The 22,524-nt window shown below is 45.4% G+C and overlaps 1 protein-coding gene across 4 annotated transcripts in view; it reads left to right on the top strand.

The window, feature by feature from the left end:
- Positions 1-22,524, top strand: part of MATN2 (matrilin 2) — a 173,134-nt gene that overhangs the window by 80,681 nt on the left and 69,929 nt on the right. For all 4 annotated transcript variants that reach the window (XM_086336039.1, XM_086336040.1, XM_086336041.1 and 1 more), the window contains exon 5: positions 12,869-12,991. In XM_086336039.1, coding sequence (XP_086192165.1) covers positions 12,869-12,991 — 123 coding nt within the window. The remainder of the gene's footprint in view (positions 1-12,868; positions 12,992-22,524) is intronic.

The raw sequence follows: 22,524 nt of genomic DNA on the forward strand, positions 1-22,524 counted from the left end.
AAAGAAGATATATAAAGAAGAGATGCTCAAACTTATTAGTCACTAGGAAAATACAAATTAAAGCCAAAACAAGATGGCCCCACTCTACTTCCACTAGATTGAATACATTTTAAAGTATTGACCATGTCAAGTAATGGCAAAGTTGGAAACAGAATCATCATTTTTCCTGGTAGGAAGATAAAATGGTTCAACCACTTTGGAAAACAGATTAGAAGTTTCTTACAAAATTAAATATGTACTTACCATGATATCGAACCATTCCACTCTTAGGTATTTACTCAAAAGAAAGTAAAGTTTATGTTCAAACCAAGATTTGAGCACAAATGTCTACTTGTAATAAGCTAAAACTGGAAACTCAAATCAAATCAAAACAACTCAAATCATCGACAGGTGAACTGATAAAGAATTGTGAGATATGTATACAATGTAATACTACTGGGCAATGGAAAGAATGGACTACTGACACATGTTGGAGAAGGAAATGGCAACCCACTCCAGGATTCTTGCCTGGAAAATTCCATGGACAGAGGAACCTGGCAGGCTACAGTCCATGGGGTCGCCACAAAGAGTCAGACACGACTGAGCGAATGAGCACAGCACACTGACACATGGAGCAGGCTGGATGAATGTCAAAATAGCCCTGTTGAATGAAAGAAACAAGACCAGAAAAAGAGTACATATTGTAGGATTCCATTTATATGAGATTTTAGAAAATGGTAACTAATCTGTGTGATACAGATCAGCAGATGAGTGGCTGCCTGGGACCAGGGGGAGGGATGGGGCAGGTGGAGGGGTTACCAATGGCAACTAGGAAACTGGGGATCTGGAGGTGATGGGTATGTTATCTTGATTATGGTGATATGTTGCTATGTCAAATTTATCAGATTGTATACATTAAATATGTGTAGTTTATGGTATAGTTTATATAGACACAAACATTCACACAGAACAACGTGGTTTTGGAAGGTAAGTGGTACTGAGACAGAAGGCTGCAAGAGAAGAGATCAGAGAGTCATGGAACAATCAGGGGTTGGGGATGAAGGGTTTTTCTAGCAAGTCAAAGAAGAGGAGAGAACTGCAGGGCTTGTGGTCTTTGGAGGATGCTAAGTAGAACAGACTGTTTGTTTCGAAGAGCATGTTTGGAGCATTAGTGGGGGATGAGAAAAGGAATTTAAGCTGGAACAAATTATGGGGTGATTTGATTTCTCAAGCTGACTTCCAGCTGCGGTCTTTGGTGGATAGAGGGGCTGAATACAGGGTGTCAGAGGGAAAACCACGTGTTAGTACATTGACCTTGGCAGTAATACATAATATAGTATTAGATTTAGGTAGAGAATGGGTGCAGAAATACCATCTACCTATCCCCTCACTCGTTCATTTATTCATTCAGTACTTAGTCATTCCCCTCTATGGGCTAGACACTCTGGTGGGGTGTGGGAGAGAAATGTGTGTCTCTCATATGTTGGAGATCCAAGGAACACTCAGATCTTGGCTTCCCTGGTGCTCTGCACGTGCGGAGCAGAAGGTGGACGATGCAATCAGTTTACAATTCAAATCAGTTCAATCAATTCAGTGCTTATGTTTCTTATGCCCGTGGAATTAATTAGATCATAGCAATAATCCCCACCCAGGGGAAGAGTTTATGACCTAAGATGGGGAATGGTGGGTGAGGGGTGTTTGATAACTTCAGTTATCAGAGAGGAAACCTGGTTTTGCTGGGGAAAGCAAGAGCGAGTCTGGGCAAGAGCCCACACAAGTGGTTGGGTGCAGCTGGAGATGGGGGTTAGAGTTCAAGGAAAATGCCTGGCTGGATATGCTTGGGGTGGTCATTGGCCCTAAAAATGCATGGAATTTTGGAGGGAGAAAGGGAGTGCGGAAAGAGGAGGTCAGGGTCTCAGCTTTGGGGCAGCCCACAGAGTGCAGACCAAGTGCAAGAAGGAGCAGACTGCGCACGTGCACACAAGCAGGCGGCTTTGTGGGGGCAGGGGCTTGTTAGAAATGTAAATTTCCACACCTACTGAATCAGGGACTCTAGGTGTGTGGCCCAGGAGGATGTTTTAACAAGCCCTCCTGGGAGTTCTGATCTTAAACTCGAGTTTGAAAATCACTGATCCAGCTATTTTAAGCTGGATCACTCCCTGAGAGTTGGCTGCTCCATAGGGAGTTCATAATGAGAACGGGATGCTGTGATTGACAGCCGTTTAGAAATTGCAAAGCGCTCAACAAGACTAGGGCCTTATTTGTTCACGCTTATTTCTGATTTCGATCAACCCTATTCGGTCAGATACACTTATGTTTTCAGGCTTTGTTTTGGGGCTCCTCCTCTTTTTCCCCTCTCAAACGGAAACTAAAATCTCAGTTCGTGGATAGGATAACTGATTGAAAAAGCATGAAGCTTTGGGGGAGGAGAGATGCGAGCAAGGCACAGCTGGACTTTGCCTGAAAGGACAGGTTTGTTTTTGTGGGTGACATTGGCTTGCTTTTGTTTCTTCCAGCGTGGAAGCACAAAGCTGATGACTCACATTAACTGCTGAAAGTCTTTAAATTCAAACTGCAGCTGTCAAAATACAGTTAGGCTTTCAGAAGACATAATGAAAGAAGGGGGGTAGTCCCTAAAAATGCAGGCTTGGGTTTCTCAGGCTTTTGCGGAGCCTTAGCTCCAAGTGAGCTTTTGGGTTGGAGCAGGCAGAGATCCCATTGTTTCCCAACGGAGAGAAATAGCAGCTCTAATAATACATTCCTCTTCTCTCTTCCTGTGATAAATAATTTCTGATTTCTCCATCTCAGGCTCAATAGCAGCATGTGTGTGTACTAAGTCACTTCACTCGTGTCCGACTCTGTGTGACCCATAGACCTAGACTGCCAGGCTCCTCTGTCCATGGGATTCTCCAGGCAAGAATACTGCAGTGGGTTGCCATGCCCTCCTCCAGGGGATCTTCCCAACCCAGAGATCCAACCCTTGTCTCTTACATCTCCTGCATTTGCAGGCAGGTTCTTTACCACGAAAGTGGAGCATGTCTTTAATGGTGTTCATTTTGCTTTAACTCTAAAGGAGAAATTAGACTGTCACTGGTATCAATAGCATGCCATGTGGCTTGTATACAATTCTGAAAAGTCAGTAAAAACCCTTTTATTTCATCTAGGATGATGTCAGCCGCAACTGCCACAGTCTTTGTCCCGTGCTTCTTTCTTGTCCAGGGTAACCAGATGAGAGTTTTCCAAGTTCTCCGGGCTGAGGCACTGTGCCAGGCTTTCAAGATCACACATGGAGAAGGCCCTTAAATCTAGAATGCCTGTGAGCCTCAGGGGAAACACCAGTGATGGATGTGAGCACAGCCCTGGGGCTCTTAGTTATCAAATCCTCCCTGATTTATTTCATTGGGGAGACCGAGCAGATGCGGTTTACATCCCTCCTAAAACTCTCCAGGAAGAGGAGCAAGCAGATTTTGCTGACTGTCAGCCATGTACTAACACATGCCCTCTGGCAAGGCATTGTTTGAGTTGAGATCTTTTGCTGTAAAATTCAAAATTGCCTACTTTGCTGTATCAGATGAAGTCAGCCTAGAACTCACAAACCAAAACTTAGCCACAGATACACTAATGTTGTTTAAAGTGATATGAATCTAGTGTCCACGTGTGGGGGGTTTCATAGGCACCCAATAAAGTGATATTGTGTTAGAATAGTGATGTAGGTAAAATCTGGTTGGGGTCACCTCTTCTCCATGCTTACCTAGGCCTGCTCTACTAAGACATTTGGCACTAGTGGTAAAGAACCCACCCACCAATGCAGGAGACGCAAGAAATGCAGGTTCAATCCCTGGATCGGGAAGATCCCCTAGCATAGGAAATGGCAACCTACTTCAGTATTCTTGCCTGGGAAATCTCATGGTCAGAGTAGCCCAGGGGCTGCAGTCCATGGAGCTGCAAAGAATTGGACACGACCAAGTACAAGAATAAGGGAAGCTTATCCCATGGATGGAAGAGCCTGGTAGGATGCCGTCCATGGGGTCGCTAAGAGTCGGATATGACTAGGCGACTTCACTTTCACCTTTCACTTCCATGCATTGGAGAAGGAAATGGCAACCCACTCCAGTGTTCTTGCCTGGAGAATCCCAGGGACGGGGGAGCCTGGTGGGCTGCCGTCTATGGGGTCACACAGAGTCGGACACGACTGAAGTGACTTAGCATAGCATAGCATAGCATATTTGCTGAGTACCTACTATCTCTCAGATACTTTATCATCTATATTATCTCATTTAACCCTGCAATAAGATGTTTTCTCTACTTAATTATTTAACCTCTATGAAAATTCAGTCTCACAGAAATCACTTATGCGAAGTCACACAGGTCACCTCGCTGAAGCCAGGTCTGACTCCAAAGGCAATATTCTTTTCATCCTATCTGATCGCCTCCCTTGTACCTTATGTAAAGAAACATGGGACTTCCTGGTGGTCCAGTGGCTAAGACTCTGCACTCCCAATGCAGGGGGCCCAGGTTTGATCCTGGTTGAGGGAACTAGATCCCTCATGTCACAACGAAAGATCTGGTGCAGTCAAATAAATATTTCTTTAAAAAAGAAGAAGAAACATAACTGCCCCTTATCTCCTCCTCCAAGATTCAGTCCTCCTGACCCTTGCTTTTTCATATTACCTGCCTCAGGTCCTGATATATAGTAATCTTTTCTGAGATGGCCTTCTGACCACACTGTGTGAAACAGAAGTTCCCTTCCTTCCACATTCCTATTGCTCTGTCCTGCTTTTGTTCCACAGTACTTCTAAGATCTAAGTAATATATGGTTTAAGCTGTTCATGTCATGTCTGGCCGCTGTCCATGGTATGCCAGTAAATGTTTAGCAACCAGATCTCCAGGGGGAAAATACCCAATTTGTAATGTTCACCAATCCCTGTGGTGTCAGTACTGCCACCATGGCTGATTTCACGCTACCCTCTTGGCCTTGCTGAACGCAGAGTTGGGAAGAGGTGGGCATGGTCCGTCAATGTGGATCAGTAGGAGCCAGCTTTCCACTCGAATATCAGCTCCATGGCGAGAGGGATCGACTGACTGTTTTAAAATCAAGGGATCAATTGTTTCGCTCACTGTTGTTTTCCCAGCAGTTTGAACAATTTGATGAATGATTGAATTCAGTCATTCAAATATATTTTTAAAAACTGACCACATGCCAAACACCATGCAAGTTGAGCTGGAGGGCTGAACAGAACAAGCACTGGCTTCCAATGGCAGGGGAAGTAGACATTATATTATCAATTGCAAATCAAGTGTTACATTGTAACTGTGGTAAGGAAAACCATGATGGTGAACTTGATCTCTAACAGGGAGTGGTCAGATAAGAGCCCTCCATCCCCAAGTACTCCAGGCTGGCCGCTGCTGCTGCTGCTGTCGCTTCAGTCGTGTCCGACTCTGTGCGACCCCAGAGATGGCAGCCCACCAGGCTCCCCCGTCCCTGGGATTCTCCAGGCAAGAACACTGGAGTGGGTTGCCATTTCTTTCTCCAATGCGTGAAAGTGAAGTCGCTCAGTCGTGTCCGACTCTTAGCGACCCCATGGACTGCAGCCTACCAGGCTCCTCCGTCCATGGGATTTTCCAGGCAAGAGTACTGGAGTGGGGTGCCCAGGCTGGCTACTTACTGTCAAGTCAGTTCAACACACGTCCACTAAGCACCTGCTGTGTGAAGCATGTGGTATCAGGGGTACCCTGAGAACCACCAAGACTTACCCTGTGCCCCTCAGAGCTTACAGCCTGGGTAAGAATGATGAGTGAGGAATGCCTGACAACCCTGTGTTTCAGGTCCATTCACCCATTCCCAAGCACTTGAGGAGCCTCTGTCATATGCCAGGCAGTGTGGTAGGTACCAGGTATGCGAGAGACAGCAAGACAGCTGGTTCCTTAGCTGTTGTGAGGATTCCAGTGTCTGCAGCTGGAGACTGGCTCCCTGATGTCACTGTCCTCTGCTGGGAGAGGAATATCTCTTGCTGGGGACGAAAAGAGGTACAGAGACTTGGGAAGAGTTTTGTTCCCGTCTCACTCATCTTCCCAGGACCCAGGACCCCATATCTAGTGGAGGAGATATTGTAGGACTCTAGGACATCCCCTTTGGGAGGCAGGGGGGTTGGGACTCTGTCACTGTTCTTTCAGCAGATGAACACTTATGGGGCACCAACTCCACGCGCTAGGACACTGGGGAATCAAACTGAGTCACACCAGCTCACCTTCCCGTGGGGCCGTCAGACTAGTGATCAGGTCCTTCTAATACTGTGGGATAAATACTGTGACTAAGTTTTGGTTTGTGAGTTCAAAGTGCCTACTGTGGGATAATACTGAGGGATAAATGCATGAGTGCTCTAGTGGAGCCATGTGTAGAGAGCTCGAGGAGCCCAGAGGAAGAAAACCTGAAGCCCCGCCAACCTGGAGAAGGCTTCCTGGAGTAGATGACTTCAGATTGAAGTCAGTAGTCATGAGTGGGAGTCATGGGGTAGAGAAGGCTTGAAAGGGTAATGGGAGCTCTGAATTTAGTGCTCTCCACACCACCCCCCCCCCCACCACAGTTTTATCATCTTTCACTGAAATCCAGACTGTGAGAAAAAGAAGTGCTGTTTTTCTAAAGAATAAAGAATCATCCAAAAACATCTGTATTTGTTTCCAATGAAAGCAACCACTGCCAGAAAAACAACAAAGTTGTTTTGTCAGAACCTAGTCTGTATTTATTCCTTTGTCTTTGTTTAATTAAATTAATCCCTCAATGGTTTCCTTTGGGACAGTACAGATCACTAGTGGCCATAAATCCCCAACGTTCTAAAAACAGTATGAAAGGCCCGAGGCCAGCTGGCAGGCCTGCTGTTTGTGGGATGTTCTTCTGGAATGCAAGCCGTGATCCTCCTGTTCCTACCACACTCTACGCCCTCACGTAGTGTCCAGGGTCTTTCAGACACTTGGAGAGAGGTCCAAGGACAGCAAAAGAAAAAAAAAAATCGAGATTTGTCTAAAAGAAGAATCTGAGCCTGGAGACAGTTGACAAAGGCTGGCTCTTGTGTCTTTCCCTGGATGAATATGAGGACTTTTTACCTGGGAGTTTCAATGACTCTCAACCTGGCTGCACACTGGGGTTATCTGGGAGTTTCAGGAACACTGCTGCCTGCACCCTGGCCCCCGCTGCCTGACTCAAGGCAGTGAGCTGGGCGTATTTTCCGAAGGCCCCTAGATAGTTCTGGTGGGCCGTCGAGGGGGTGCACTGCTGCCCTGACGGATGGGACCCTGCAGGGCTTCAGGGCTGTCCCGTCCTGGAAGGAAGGAGCACCTCCATGACCTCTCTGCCTACCCTGTGGGGGGGAAATCTTGGGGGGAAAATGGTTATTGCTTCAAGATCTTGGTTCACTGCTTTCATCCACATTTTTCAACCTATTTCAATTGGGATTGGGAATTGGCCACAGGCTTGGGACTTGGGGGTTGGTTGTTCCAGTGTCCTGGGGTGTCATTGCCCAGCCATCAGGAGTTCATGCAGGGACGCTCCCCTCCTGATTAGGGAGCCTGGCAAGGGAGACACATTATTCATTTACCCAAACACTAAATCCTTTCAATTTCGCAGAGCTAAAGTAAACTGTGATGCCACCAAAGTTACTCTTCCACAGCACAAGTCAGGTGAAGCGGCCCTTGATTTTTTTTTTTTTCATTATTATAGAAACTCTTGGTATAAACTCTTGTTAGAAAATTCAAAAACAGATAATTATTGCTTCAAGATCTTGGTTCACTGCTTTCATACAATCTACATTTTTCAACCTATTTCAAATGGGAATGGGAACTGGGTGCAGAGGGATAGATGTAGTTCAGGCTACTACGTCTGTGTGCTAAGCTGCTTCAGTCGTGTCTGACTCTTTGTGACCCTGTGAACCATACCCCATTAGGCTCCTCTGTCCATGGGATTTTCCAGGCAAGAATACTGGAGTGGGTTGCCATTTCCTTCTCCAGGGATCTTCCCGACCCAGGGATCAAACCTGGGTCTCTTTTATCTTCTGCACTGGCAGGGTTCATTGCTTTTAAAATGCTTCTTTCAAAGAGGTTCTTTTGTAACACTGATTTTTTTCATTATTATAAAAGCTCTTGGTTTAAACTCTTGTTAAAAAATTCAAAAACAGGTAATTACAAATAACAGAAAAAAATGAAACTCTCACCCCTCCTTGGTAACCACTGTTAGGCAGGGTTCCTGCTGGACACAGAGAGGAGGCAAAGCAACGGTGGGGGCTGAGCAGCGGGACCCAGGTGGAGAAGTTCCCACCCCCACCTTCAGAGATGGGCTTGGGACTTGGGGGTTGGTTGTTCCAGTGTACTGGGGTGTCATTGTCCATCATCAGGAGTTTGTGCAGGGACGCTCCCCTCCTGATTAGGGAGACTGGCAAGGGAGACACAGTATATACATCAGTACATAAATGCCTTTGTAATTAACATGGTGATACATGCCAGGAAGGGCTTCCCAGGTGGTTCAGTGATGAAGAAGCCACCTGCCGATGCAGGAGCCGTGGGTTCCAACCCTGGGTCGGGAAGATCCCCTGGAGTAGGAAATAGCATCCCACTCCAATATTCTTGCCTGGAAAATTCCATGGACAGAGGAACTTGGCGGGCTTCAGTCCATGGGGTCACAAAGAGCCGGACACAACTGAATGACTGAGCACGCACACATGCACGCACACACACGCCAGGAGGGAAAAGTCAGAGGTGCACAGACATGCACTGACAGCCGGTGGGTGTGGCCAGACAGATAGTGGAAGGTCCTCATGTCAAGAAGTTGATTTTCCCATCCGCACACACGCAAACCAAAGCTACTTTGGCATGGAAGTCAGAAAACTACCACTTTGTTCCCAAAGAAGTGGCTTTCATTTATCCGTACACTAAATCCTTTCCATTTCCCAGAGCTAAAATAGACTGTGATGCCACCAAAGTTACTCTTCCACAGCGCAAGTCAGGGAAATGGCCCATCTCCCTTTCTGAGATGTTCACCCTCAGTGATCCCCCGATGAGCAGGGTTGAGACCAGGCAGCCTGCTCCCAGGCCCTCTGCCATCCCGTGTCAGCTGTCCTTCCGACACCCCCTCTCCTGCTGCTTCCCTTGGAATTCCCAGAACAGGGGGTCAGCTCCCCTATCTGTCCACTTTTCCCTCCACTTCTGCACCTTTACTGTCTCCTCAGCTCCGGGTGGATCCTCTTCCTTTTCTCCGTGTCTCTTGCTTGCCTGCCAGCCTCTTCTGATTGATCCAGCTTGGGCTGGCTGTAATGCATCCCCGTTCTGAACTGCCACTGTATTGGCAGCACCTCTCTTGTGGATTTCTAGCATGTTCTGTTTTGTATTTTAGTTATTTAGGGTGCATCTGGCAACCCACTCCAGTGTTCTTGCCTGGAGAATCCCAGGGACGGGGGAGCCTGGTGGGCTGCCGTCTCTGGGGTCGCACAGAGTCGGACACTTCTGAAGGGACTTAGCAGCAGCAGCAGCAGCAGCAGGGTGCATCTGATAGCTACTCTGGCTCTGCCAAGCCTCAAACGGGGCTAGTTTGAGGCTTTTTGAACGCCTGAACATGAACGCCTTTTGCATTCACTGTTCTTTCAGTCAGAAACACTCACACATATATATATGGTGGTGGTGGTTGTTTAGTCACTAAGTTGCGTCTGACTCTTGCAACCCCATGGATTGTAGTCCACCAGGCTCCTCTGTCCGTGGGATTTCCCAGGCAAGAATACTGGAATAGGTTCCCAATTCCTTCTCCAAGGGATCTTCCTGACCCAGGGATTGAACTGGTGTCTCCTGCAATCCAGGCAGTCTCCTTCATTGCAAGCAGATTCTTTATTGCTGAGCCACAAGGGAAGCCTATATATATATATACACACATATACACACACAGTAGTTTAGTTTCAGGTATGCAGTATAGCAATTCAGTGTTTTACATTTCCACTGTGTATATTATGAAACAATCACCACAATAAATCCAGTTACGATTTGTCACCATACTAAGCTGTTACAATATTGCCTATTATATTCCCTATGTGTACATTACATCCCAGTGACTTATTTATTTTATAGCTGGAAATGTGTACCTCTTAATCCCCTTCACTGATCCATATCCCCAACCTGTACCTTCTGGCAACCACCAGTTTGTTCTCTGTATCCATGAATCTGTTTCTGTTTTGTTATGTTACTTCACTTGTTTTCTAGATCCCACATATGAATGAGATCATACAGTATTTGTCTTTCTCTGTCTGATTTATTTCACTTAGCCTAATACCCTCAGGGTTCATCCATGTTGTTATAAATGGCAAAATTCCATTCTTTTCTATGGCCGAGTAACATTTCATTGACTATACGTAGCACGTCTTTATCCATTCATCTGTTGATGGGCACTTAGGTTGCTGCCATATCTTGGCTATTGTAAATAATGTTGCAATGAACACAGGGGTGCATATATCTTTTTGAATTAGTGTTTTTGTTTTCTTTGGATAAATTCCACTTCTGGGTTTTATCAGAAATGCTCTTCCTAGAACCTCACCTTCCTAACCCTTAGAATACAAGCTGCGTGATGGCAGGAGCCCCTTTGTTGGTTCACACTACATCCCTAGTGCCTGGGACAGAGTAGGTGCTTTGTTGATTCAATAAATCAAAAGTATCTGATGATTCCGATTTTTCTTATATCTCTGGCTTAGGCTTGTAACTAACTGTAAATTTTGTCATTCTTCAATTATTTACTATGATTTTTGCATGAGCTGAAGTTTCTTCGATTATTGTTATTTTCCCTATATCTGGATCCATGGGAAATATCAATTGGAGTTCCCAATTGGAAATATAAGATAGAAATAAGATAGGTAAAGAGAGGAATTTGCATCTATAATTTTTTCATCTACTTCATTGATATAGGAGTGAAAATAATTCTTTTAGCATTTTAAAACCAGAATCCTTCTTTGTGGAATTTTAGACCTAAATGTTTTTTGATGTTATGATGTAGCTTCCATTTAAAAAAAAATTAATGCATTTGATAGAGGTGCTAAATATGTCAGCTTTTATCTTTTTATCAATTTGATATTTTACATTTATCAAAAAGTGTAATAAACTATAAAACTCAAAGACCTAGGAGGTTACATTAAAGTGTAGTCATTGTATTCAGGGATAAATCAAACTTTCTAGTGAATTAAGTTTTTACCATAGCTGTCACAGTGATAACTTTTAACCAGAGGAAGAAAAATTTTTTAATGTATTCAATCGCTTTAATGCTCTCTGATTTTCTTGAACTTTAATGGTAAAGTCACTGAAAGAACTAGTTATGAAACCAAGTTGTTATCCTTGCCGAGAAATACTGTCATAACGTCAGCCAATTTCTTCAAAGGGGAGACTGAGTCGATGAAGGATTAAAAATGCCTTTAAGTTTTTCATCCTCTGATATATTCTTAGTTCTATGGCAGTAAATGCTCTACTGTGAGTGTATTCTTACACTGCATTGGAATAAAGAGCCAGAGCTCAGCACTTTGTGGGCACATAATAAATATTTGACTGGAATAGCGTTGTTAATCACCATAGAAGAGCCTGGTGGGCTACAATCCTATGGGGTCACCAAGAGTCAGATGTGACTGCATGATTTTCTCTTCACTTCACTTCAGACCATACATTGATTTCTCCCTATCTTTGTTGCTCAGTCGTGTCCGACTCTTTGCGACCCCATGGACTGTAGCCTATCAGGCTCCTCCGTCCATGGGATTTTCCAGGCAAGAGTGCTGGAGTGGATTGCCATTTCCTTCTCCAGGGGATCTTCCCGACCCAGGAATCGAACCCAGGTCTCCCGCATTGCAGGCAGACGTTTTACCATCTGAGCTACCAGGGAAGCCCCCTATCTTTGTTATCTCTACCTAAATTCTTCTGGCTTCCCATTTTCCTCCTTTATTACTGGGGTGCATAAATAGAACACAAAAAGGATTTTCAAACATCCTTCTGATAGAGAAATGGAATGGGAGAAAGTATGTCCAAAGAGACCAATACAGACTTGAAAATAAGGGGCTCTTCCGGACCTGCCGTGTTTTTGGTGGGGCAGCAGGTCTTTTCACCGTGCTCTTTCCCAGCTTCTGCAAAATGTCAAAGACAGCGCCAAATGGTCTTGTTGAGACTATGTACGTAGGTGTGTACATTGGTGAGACTGATTACAAAGCCTTTAGGTTCTCAGAGAATACGGATGGTACTTGATTCGGACAAGCACAAAGGCCTGCTCATGATAACTTCAATCCTCAAGAACCGTCCATCACTCTCCTTGACATGAGAAAAATACATATTGATGTTAATTTTAAATTTTCTAATGCATTTAATAGAGAAGAAAAATTCCAACTTTGAAAAATATGCTTTTATGTATACATAAGTGGCTGTGTGTGCTCAGTCACATCTGTCTCTCTGTGACCCCATGGACGATAGCCCGCCAGGCTCCTCTAGCCATGGGATTTTCCAGGGAAGAATACTGGAGTGGTTCCTACTCCATTTCCTACTCCAGGGGATTTTCTCAAGCCAGGGATCGAACCCCCGTCTCTTGCATCTGCTGCCTTGGCAGCCAGATTCTTTACCACTACACCACCTAGGAAGCCCTTACATACATAGAAACTCACCCAACTATTAACAGAGGTAGTCTCTGGATGGTAGGACTGCAGGTGGGGAGATTACAGTTGAATTTTCTTTTCTATTTTTTTCCTGTTTTCCAAAATTTCCAAAATGTTCCAAAATTTCTTATATCGCTTTCACTCAAGAGTTATTTTGCCAAGTGCTGTAGAGTCTCTCATTGACGGCCCTGTGCCAAGAGTCACCTCCTTCTGAGCCAAGTTCTAATGATGCCGCTTTGCCCCAGTCCAGGACCTGTGTGCAGCGGACGACCACGGCTGTGAGCAGCTCTGCGTGAACCTGCTGGGCTCCTTCGTCTGCCAGTGCTACAGTGGCTACGCCCTGGCCGTGGACGGAAAACGGTGTGAGCGTGAGTGTCCCCTCCAGCCTTGCCTGATGGGGAAACACCAGGAGGGAAGCGAGAGGGGAGTCCACATAGCCAGTTGCTCTCCTTTGAGTTTCAACCAAGTGCTCCCAGTTCTCTGTCCTAGTTGTTAGTCACCATTTGAATTTTAAAGACTTCCTTTGTGGCTGAGCTTAGCATTTTCCCAGTCTGGGTCCTCAGCAAGAAGCATATTTATGATAATCTATGTTAATAGATCAATCCATTACTGCTTCCCTTGGCAAGGACTGGGCGGATTTGCATTCAGTTTGGAGCGGGTGTCTGGGCTGGTCTGCCTTCAGTAGAGCTCAGGTATTATACGCCAGGTCAGGTGGTGATGGGTGATGTTGCTGAGTGGCACCTCAAAAAGGTGGGCAGCCTTTCTTCTAAGCGTGGATCTGCAGTTCAGAGACCGTCCTGGGGACCGCCAGCTGTGAGAGGCCAGCTGTGGGTAGTGGTAGTGTTAGTGTTAGTCGCTCAGTCGTGTCCGACTCTTTGCGATCCCACGGACTATAGCCCACCAGGCTCCTCTGTCCATGGGGTTCTTCAGGCAAGAACACTCTTGTAGATTGCCATGCCTTTCTCCAGAGGATCTTCCTGACCCAGGGATTGAACCCAGGCCTCCTGCGTTGCAGGCAGATTCTTTACCATTTGAGGTATAGGGAAGACCAGAAAACAAACAGCAGCCTCCAACACTGGCCCCAGCTAAGAAGTCTCAAGCACAATACTTGGAACCACAGGCACCGCTTGCAGTCAGCTGAGTGGCTTCCCACTCAGGCAACTCCATATTTCAGGGGCCGTGAGGAGTGGGGTGGCATCTCATTTCTTCCCTGATGGGTAATGGTTTTCCTCGGCACCTATAGGGCAGACCAGTGAATCCCTAATATGCGTGTGGCACCTCCCAGCTTGTCTGCAAAGCCCTTTAAACTTGCACAGACTCATTCGTCTTTCCACCAGCGAACAGTGCCTGGCATAGTAGGTGTTCAACAAGCTGAGTAGGGTACTTATGAGGCAGACAATCTGTAAGGAAAGGAAGGAAAAGGACTTGATTGGCATCAGAACTGGAGCCTTCCTTTTCTAAGTCTAAATCCTCCATTTCTTGTTCCCTATTCCGTTGTTTTCAGAGGACCTGTTCTGTCTTGCTTCCCACAACAGGAAATGATGATTTGTTTTTGCACATAGAACTTGCGCTTTCCAGTACACTGTGATTCTTAGCTGGGAATGTGGAAGGGAAAAGCAACAAAACAAAAGTATAGGTGGAAAAAAAAGTATAGGTGGTGGCCTATTCTTTGCAGGTGATGATGAGAATAAAATGGATTTGTTTGCTTGTTTTTACACACTGATGGAGATGAAAACCACCCTCATCAGAAGTCCATAGTGGAATTGGTCTCCTAAGCCTTAGAGTTGTTTTATCCCCCTTATTCTGTCTGTGGTGACCATGAAAGGTAGCAGGGTACCACATCCATTAACACTGCAAAACAAGAAGTCAATCTGGAAACACCACCCTCCGCCTTTTTTTTCACTACATTAATTTTTATTATGCAAGTACCTATTTTCATTGAGGAAGTTAGACAAAAAAATCACTATTATCAGATCAGATCAGTCGCTCAGTCGTGTCCGACTCTTTGTGACCCCATGAATCGAAGCACGCCAGGCCTCCCTGTCCATCACCAACTCACAGAGTTCACTGAGACGTCCATTGAGTCAGTAATGCCATCCAGCCATCTCATCCTCTGTCGTCCCCTTCTCCTCTTGCCCCAACCCCTCCCAGCATCAGAGTCTTTTCCAATGAGTCAACTCTTCCCATGAGGTGGCCAAAGTACTGGAGTTTCAGCTTTAGCATCAGTCCTTCCAAAGAAATCCCAGGGCTGATCTCCTTCAGAATGGACTGGTTGGATCTCCTTGCAGTCCAAGGGACTCTCAAGAGTCTTCTCCAACACTACAGTTCAAAAGCATCAATTCTTCGGCGCTCAGCCTTCTTCACAGTCCAACTCTCACATCCATACACGACCACAGGAAAAACCATAGCCTTCACTAGATGGACCTTTGTTGGCAAAGTAATGTCTCTGCTTTTGAATATGCTATCTAGGTTGGTCATAACTTTCCTTCCAAGGAGTAAGTGTCTTTTAATTTCATGGCTGCAATCACCGTCTGCAGTGATTTCGGAGCCCAGAAAAATAAAGTCTGACACTGTTTCCACTGTTTCCCCATCTATTTCCCATGAAGTGATGGGACCGGATGCCATGATCTTAGTTTTTTGAATGTTGAGCTTTAAGCCAACTTTTTCACTCTCCACTTTCACCTTCATCAAGAGGCTTTTTAGTTCCTCTTCACTTTCTGCCATAAGGGTGGTGTCATCTGCATATCTGAGGTTATTGATATTTCTCCCGGCAGTCTTGATTCCAGCTTGTGCTTCTTCCGGCCCAGCATTTCTCATGATGTACTCTGCATATAAGTTAAATAAACAGGGTGACAATATACAGCCTTGACGAACTCCTTTTCCTATTTGGAACCAGTCTGTTGTTCCATGTCCAGTTCTAACTGCTGCTTCCTGACCTGCATACAAATTTCTCAAGAGGCAGATCAGGTGTTCTGGTATTCCCATCTCTTACAGAATTTTCCACAGTTTATTGTAATCCACACAGTCAAAGGCTTTGGCATAGTCAATAAAGCAGAAATAGATGCTTTTCTGGAACTCTCTTGCTTTTTCCATGATCCAGCAGATGTTGGCAATTTGATCTCTGGTTCCTCTGCCTTTTCTAAAACCAGCTTGAACATCAGGAAGTTCACGGTTCACATATTGCTGAAGCCTGGCTTGGAGAATTTTGAGCATTACTTTACTAGTGTGTGAGATGAGTGCAATTGTGTGGTAGTTTGAGCATTCTTTGGCATTGCCTTTCTTTGGGATTGGAATGAAAACTGACCTTTTCCAGTCCTGTGGCCACTGCTGAGTTTTCCAAATTTGCTGGCATATTGAGTGCAGCACTTTCACAGCATCATCTTTCAGGATTTGGAATAGCTCAACTGGAATTCCATCACCTCCACTAGCTTTGTTCGTAGTGATGCTTTCTAAGGCCCACTTGACTTCACATTCCAGGATGTCTAGCTCTAGGTCAGTGATCACACCATCATGATTATCTGGGTCATGAAGGTCTTTTTTGTACAGTTCTTCTGTGTATTCTTGCCATCTCTTCTTAATATCTTCTGCTTCTGTTAGGTCCATACCATTTCTGTCCTTTATCGAGACCATCTTTGCATGTAATGTTCCTTTGGTATCTCTCATTTTCTTGAAGAGATCCCTAGTCTTTCCCATTCTGTTGTTTTCCTCTATTTCTTTGCATTGATCGCTGAAGAAGGCTTTCTTATCTCTTCTTGCTATTCTTTGGAACTCTGCATTCAGATGTTTATATCTTTTCTTTTCTCCTTTGCTTTTCGCTTCTCTTCTTTTCATAGCTATTGGTAAGGCCTCCCCAGACAGCCATTTTGCTTTTTTGCATTTCTTTTCCATGGGGATGGTCTTGATCCCTGTCTCCTGTACAATGTCATGAACCTCATTCCATAACTCATCAGGCACTCTATCTATCAGATCTAGGCCCTTAAATCTATTTCTCACTTCCACTGTATAATCATAAGGGATTTGATTTAGATCATACCTGAATGGTCTAGTGGTTTCCCCTACTTTCTTCAATTTAAGTCTGAATTTGGCAATAAGGAGTTCATGATCTGAGCCACAGTCAGCTCCTGGTCTTGTTTTTGTTGACTGTATAGAGCTTCTCCATCTTTGGCTGCAAAGAATATAATCAATCTGATTTCGGTGTTGACCATGTGGTGATGTCCATGTATAGAGCCTTCTCTTGTGTTGTTGGAAGAGGGTGTTTGTTATGACCAGTGCATTTTCTTGGCAAAACTCTATTAGTCTTTGCCCTGCTTCATTCCATATTCCAAGGCCAAATTTGCCTGTTACTCCAGGTGTTTCTTGACTTCCTACTTTTGCATTCCAGTCCCCTGTAATGAAAAGGACATCTTTTTTGGGTGTTAGTTCTAAAAGGTCTTGTAGGTCTTCATAGAATGCTTGTTGTATTTTCTGCTGCTGCTGCTGCTGCTAAGTCACTTCAGTCATGTCCGACTCTGTGCGACCCCACAGATGGCAGCCCACCAGGCTCCCCTGTCCCTGGGATTCTCTAAGCAAGAACAGTGGAGTGGGTTGCCATTTCCTTCTCTAATGCATGAAAGTGAAAAGTGAAAGTGAAGTCACTCAGTCGTGTCCGACTCTTAGCAACCCCATGGACTGTAGCCCACCAGGCTCCTCCATCCATGGGATTTTCCAGGCAGGAGTACTGGAGTGGGGTGCCTAGACTCACAGAAATATCTACTTCTAGACATTTTGTTAATGCTTAACAAAATGAGGTCATATGCTCTATCTTGTTTCACATACTTTTCCTTGTGTGGTTAGTCACTTAGTCATGTCTGACTCTTTGCAACCATGGACTGTAGCCCACCATGCTCTTCTGTCTGTGGGAATCTCCAGGCAAGAATACTGGGGTGGGTTGCCATTTTGTCCTCCAGGGGATCTTCCCGACCCAGGGATTGAGCCCAGGTCTTCTGCATGGCAGGCGGATTCTTTACCCACTGAGCCATCGGGGAAGTCCGATTTTTCCCTTACCAGTTGTTAAATGGGTAGAAACTTTGGGTGCTGTTGGGTCAGAAGGAAATTCCACTGTTGGAAATAAGGCCAGGGGATGAGCTTCAGGAAACAAGGCCAGGGTGTCTGGGAACTTAGGGTGAGGGAAGGAGCAGGGCAGGCCCAGAGCTTGTGTGCGTGACAAGGGTCAGGGGCAGTTGGAGCCAGGGCTGGGGCAGGGGACCTGCCATGGCCCTTGAGAAACTGGAAGGCAGTGAGAAGCCCAGTTCTTTGGATGTTGCCAAATAATTGTCTAAGGGTCCTCTGTAGTGGAGAGCCTTTGAGTCTCTAAGGCTTTTGCTGAGACTTCTGGAGTGTGACATTTACTGAAGAGCGGCAAGCATGAGAGGGAAGCTGTGGTTGCCTGGGAGCTGTCGTCGGCTGTTTGTTAGAACGTGCTTTGCTCTCGCTGCCGCCGTCAGCATGAAAGAATGTCCGCCTTCCTCGGAGCCGGGGTCAAGCCGAAGACGGGGAGAACGGGAGAGACTATACGTGACCCCGGCCTCATCCATCAGATGTTATCCTCATCCTCGTCAACCGAATATTTGACCCGTTAGAAGCTGAGTGTGTGATGACTGAGTGCCATGGACCTCTGTCACCAGTTACTTTGGTTAGGAGACTGAACACAATGCCAAAGTGTCAATTGCTGCTCCGTGAGGCTGTGCTGAGTACAGAGCAAATGATGGAGATATTAATAACAGAGGCTCCAGGAGGTCAGGGAGGAGGGAATCCTCATGGCCAGCGTGGGGAAGATCTGGGTGCGGAAGGAAGGGTAGCGACTGACAGATGTCCAAGGCGAGGGGAGACATGAAGGGCAGCGATCGTGTAGAGGAGGCTGTGCTCTCGAGGCTTGAGGACTGAGACCACGTGTGTGTGGGGTGGGGGGGTGGGGGAGGGCTGCAGACAGAGATCTAGTAGATAAGAGAGAGACGGTCACCGCGAGAATGCCAGGCTGAAGGCTATAACCTGAAGACACCAGTATGAAGGGACTTGTCAAAGATGGCAAGACCAGGTGTTATTACAGCAGGAAATTCAGAGGAGAAGCAGAGGCTGCTAGGGACCCTGGGAGCCTTCCTTTAGCCCCTGCTCTGGGTGGTCTGGATGTGGATGGGCAGAGAACAATATGACTGCGGGACCATAATCCCAGTTCATCCAGAGGGATCCCAGTTTATGGCTGTTGGCTCAGTTCTCAATAACACTCTCTCTTACTTTGAAGGGGATTCCATTCTGAATGAGAGATTATAAGGTCACCCTAGTTAAAGCCAGCCTGACTCAAACAGCTGAAAAGGCTAGCTCTGCTGAAGTGGAGAATTCCTGCAGGTGCAAAGCAGGAGATGAAGTTGAAGACATCAAGTGGAACCAGAATATTCAAGGCTTTGAACACCAGGCTGAAGAGTCTGAACTTTATCTCTGATAAAAAGACACTAAAAGGTTTCTGATTGGGATGGATAAAGGCAAAGCCTCATTTTAGAAAACTCAGTCTCATGGTGCAGGGCAGGATGGATTCCAGGAGGAAGAAAGAGGGCTGGAAAGACAGATTAGGAGACTATGATAGTCCTCTGGTGGAGGGTGACCAGGGCCAGGTTTGAGTAGCGACTGTAAAAATGCAGAGAGAAGGAAGGGGTTGAGAAATGAAAAGAGGTGCAGGAATGAAAGAAGGCACGATTGATAAAGAGGAGGAGGAAAAGTCACGATCAAATCCCGGGTTTGAGCTGCCATGATTCTGAGAGTGATGGTGAGAGTGATGAAAGAGTGATGGAAACAGATTTTTTTTTTAATGTTTTCATTTCGGGCTGTGTCAGGCCTGAGTTGCTGCATGTGGGCTCTTTGTTGCATGGACCCTCTAGTTGTGGCACGCAGACTCAGCAGTTGCCCCGAGAAATATGGGATTCTTCCATCCAGGGATCAAACCTGATCCCCGGTATTGGAAGGCAGATTTTTAACCCCTGAACCACCAGGGGAGTCCTGGGAACAGATTTCTTAGAGAAGATAATGAGGATTCGGTGGGTTTCAAGCTGAGATGGGACACCTGCAAGGACACGAGGAGAGGGAACAGAGGCCACACCGACGCCAGGAGGAGAGGGTGGGACCAGCGGAGCAGGCAGGAGGCAGCACAGCCCTTTCCTTCTGAATTTCCATTTCCAGCATTCACTTCTGTGTTTGTTTTGAAAGTGTCTGGACCTTCAACACAGTAAGACCTGGGCTCAAATCCTAGTTCTGCTACTTGGTAGTCATCTGTCTTTTATTTCTGAGCCTTGGTTATTCTCATCTGTAACACAGAGTAGTAATACCTACATCACAGAGTTGGTGGGATTAAATAAGATAACAAGTACAGTTCCTAATACACTTGGGCAATTGTTGCTGTTAATTGTTATTACAACACATGTGATCACCATCATTGTTTCCTGGATGCCATGAAGTGTGGAGTTAGGAGAGAGTGAAGCCTGAGCCTTGGGCTCAGTCACAATGTGCAGGGAGCAAGAGGGGGATGTGGGGGCAGGGAGGATATCTGCGAATGATCCGCCTAAGGTGGGGACGGAGAATTGGGGAGAGATGGGCGGGAGAACCAGAAGTCATGGACTAGGATGCGAAAGAGAATTTCTAGGCCAGGTCAATATTAGTGTCATGCCCCAGCGAGGCCAAATGGAACAGAACTTAGAGAAAAAGCCACCGAGTTGAGTCATTGGTAATTCATCTCAGCCGACATTTCCAGACTCTCTGCCAGGCACTCTGCTAGGCATTAGGGACACAAAAATGACCAGGAGGACATTGCTAATGATCAAGAGGGGTGAGGTAAAGGGCAGATTTCAGGGGGGAGCGGCGAGGGGGTGAGAAAGTGGGGACAGCAAATCTGACCTCATTTGAGGAGGTTCGGTAGAAATTCACCATGGCCAGCTACTGGTGGGTGGACCCCACGGGAGTACTTTGACTCATCCCAGAATTATGACTGTGACTGCAGGAGGAGTCAGTTCTGAGCCAGGCGCAGGGCCTTTTAGCCAACATTTCCACACTTTCTGAGTTAGTGGAACCTTACCTTCAAGTGCTAGAGTTCCATTTTTTCTAACTGCTCATTTAACTCTGGATAGAACTGAATTTGTTTCAACATTCAGGTGATCAAGGGTGGATTACTCACTAAAGAAAGCCCTCATTTTGCTTTAGTGGAGTCTTGGTATTTGTAACCCAACAGCTTCCACTAAAGCTGTGTTAATTTCCATCCAAAACTGTACATTTTTCAAACAACCTTAGGCTTCTGTAAAGCAGTTTAAGGGCAGAGTCTGTACATTTTTATGAAAAATTTCCTGGTCCTTTACATTTTTCATCTATGCCTGGTTCTAGAGTAATTTTGGTTAGCAAATTGCCTTAATTAAGCTCTGTCTTTGGGGTGAATTTTTTGCTGTACTTGCTCTCCTGGTGTTTACTTACTGCCTTGTCTTTTGGGGTAACTTGGGTCCTGTTTGCATCTTACCTGCCCAAGCAGACTGTAAACCCTTGGGGTGAAGAAGGTGCAGAAGCCAATTCCTTTAATTTTCATCTTTCACAGAGTAGACTTGCAAAATGTTTTTCTTGAATCATTAACTAAGATTGACTAATCATAATCTCAAGCATTCGTTTTTCTAAAAAAAGCTTTTCCCCTTGATTGGTTTCTAAATTACAAAATCAATTTTTGTTTATTAAAAAAAATCAGAGTACATCCAGATGTGAAAGCGAAAATTGCTCAGTAGTGTCCAACTCTGCTGACCCCATGGTCTGTACAGTCCATGGAATTCTCCAGGCCAGAATACTGGCATGGGTAGCCTTTCCCTTCTCCAGGGGATCTTCCCGACCCAAGAATTGAGCCCAGGTCTTCTGCATTGCAGGCATATTGTTTACCAACTGAGCCACAAGAGAAGCCCAAGAATACTGGAGTGGGTAGCCTATCCCTTCTCTAGGGGATGTTCCCGACCCAGGAATCAAACCGGGGTCTCCCGCATTGCAGGTGGATTCTTTACCAACTGAGCTATGTGGGAAGCCCACATATAAAGCCCAGATTTGTATAAACTCAAAACCTGAAAGACATTCCTCCTGAATTTCACTCCATGGAGATAATCACCACTGAAGGCTTGGCCTCTCCTTCCTGCCTTTCTTCAAAGATGACTTACTAGCTTATGATGCTCTTTGCTCGTCATTACATCCAGGGTTTAGCACAATGCCTGACACACAGTAATGGTTCAGTAAATGATCGTGGAGCAACTGAATGGTATTAAGGTATCTCTTTACTCCCAAATTCAAACCTTATTTTATTAGGCAGGCAATGTGATAAAAATAAGTAATACTCCTTTAATGTTACTAAATTCCAGGACCTGTGTGAATTTATATATAACTGAGACCATCCTTTGAAGTAGGTATTTTATATTTTATAGGTGTCTTCACCTGTCTGTTTCACAGACTTCATCTGTAAATTGAGGATAACAAAACCTACCTCCAAGGGTTGTTGTGAGGGTGAGATGAGGTAATACATGGAAAGCCTCACTACTCTGTAGAGACCTCTATAGGAAAAGAATCTAAAAAAGAGTGGATATGTGTATAACTGATTCACTTTGCTGTACACCTGAAACCAACACACATTTTAAGTCAACTGTACTCCAATTAAAAATGTTATGTATATGGCAAGCACTTGGAACTGTACTATACATGGGCAACTGACACACATTAGTTGAATCTGCATCTTTTATGAATTTTTATCTTCTCATGAATGCTTGCATGTAATAATGCATCAAACATGTGGTGCGTTTGAAAAATCACATTGAGACCCATACCTCGAATGATGGTGGCACACAGCACTGGTATTTAGCCTGCTGCT

This window comes from Bos grunniens, chromosome 14 (assembly GCF_055505025.1).
Source record: "Bos grunniens cultivar Pamir isolate PY7600 chromosome 14, Bosgru_T2T1.0, whole genome shotgun sequence".
In the NCBI taxonomy this organism is placed as follows: domain Eukaryota; kingdom Metazoa; phylum Chordata; class Mammalia; order Artiodactyla; family Bovidae; genus Bos; species Bos grunniens.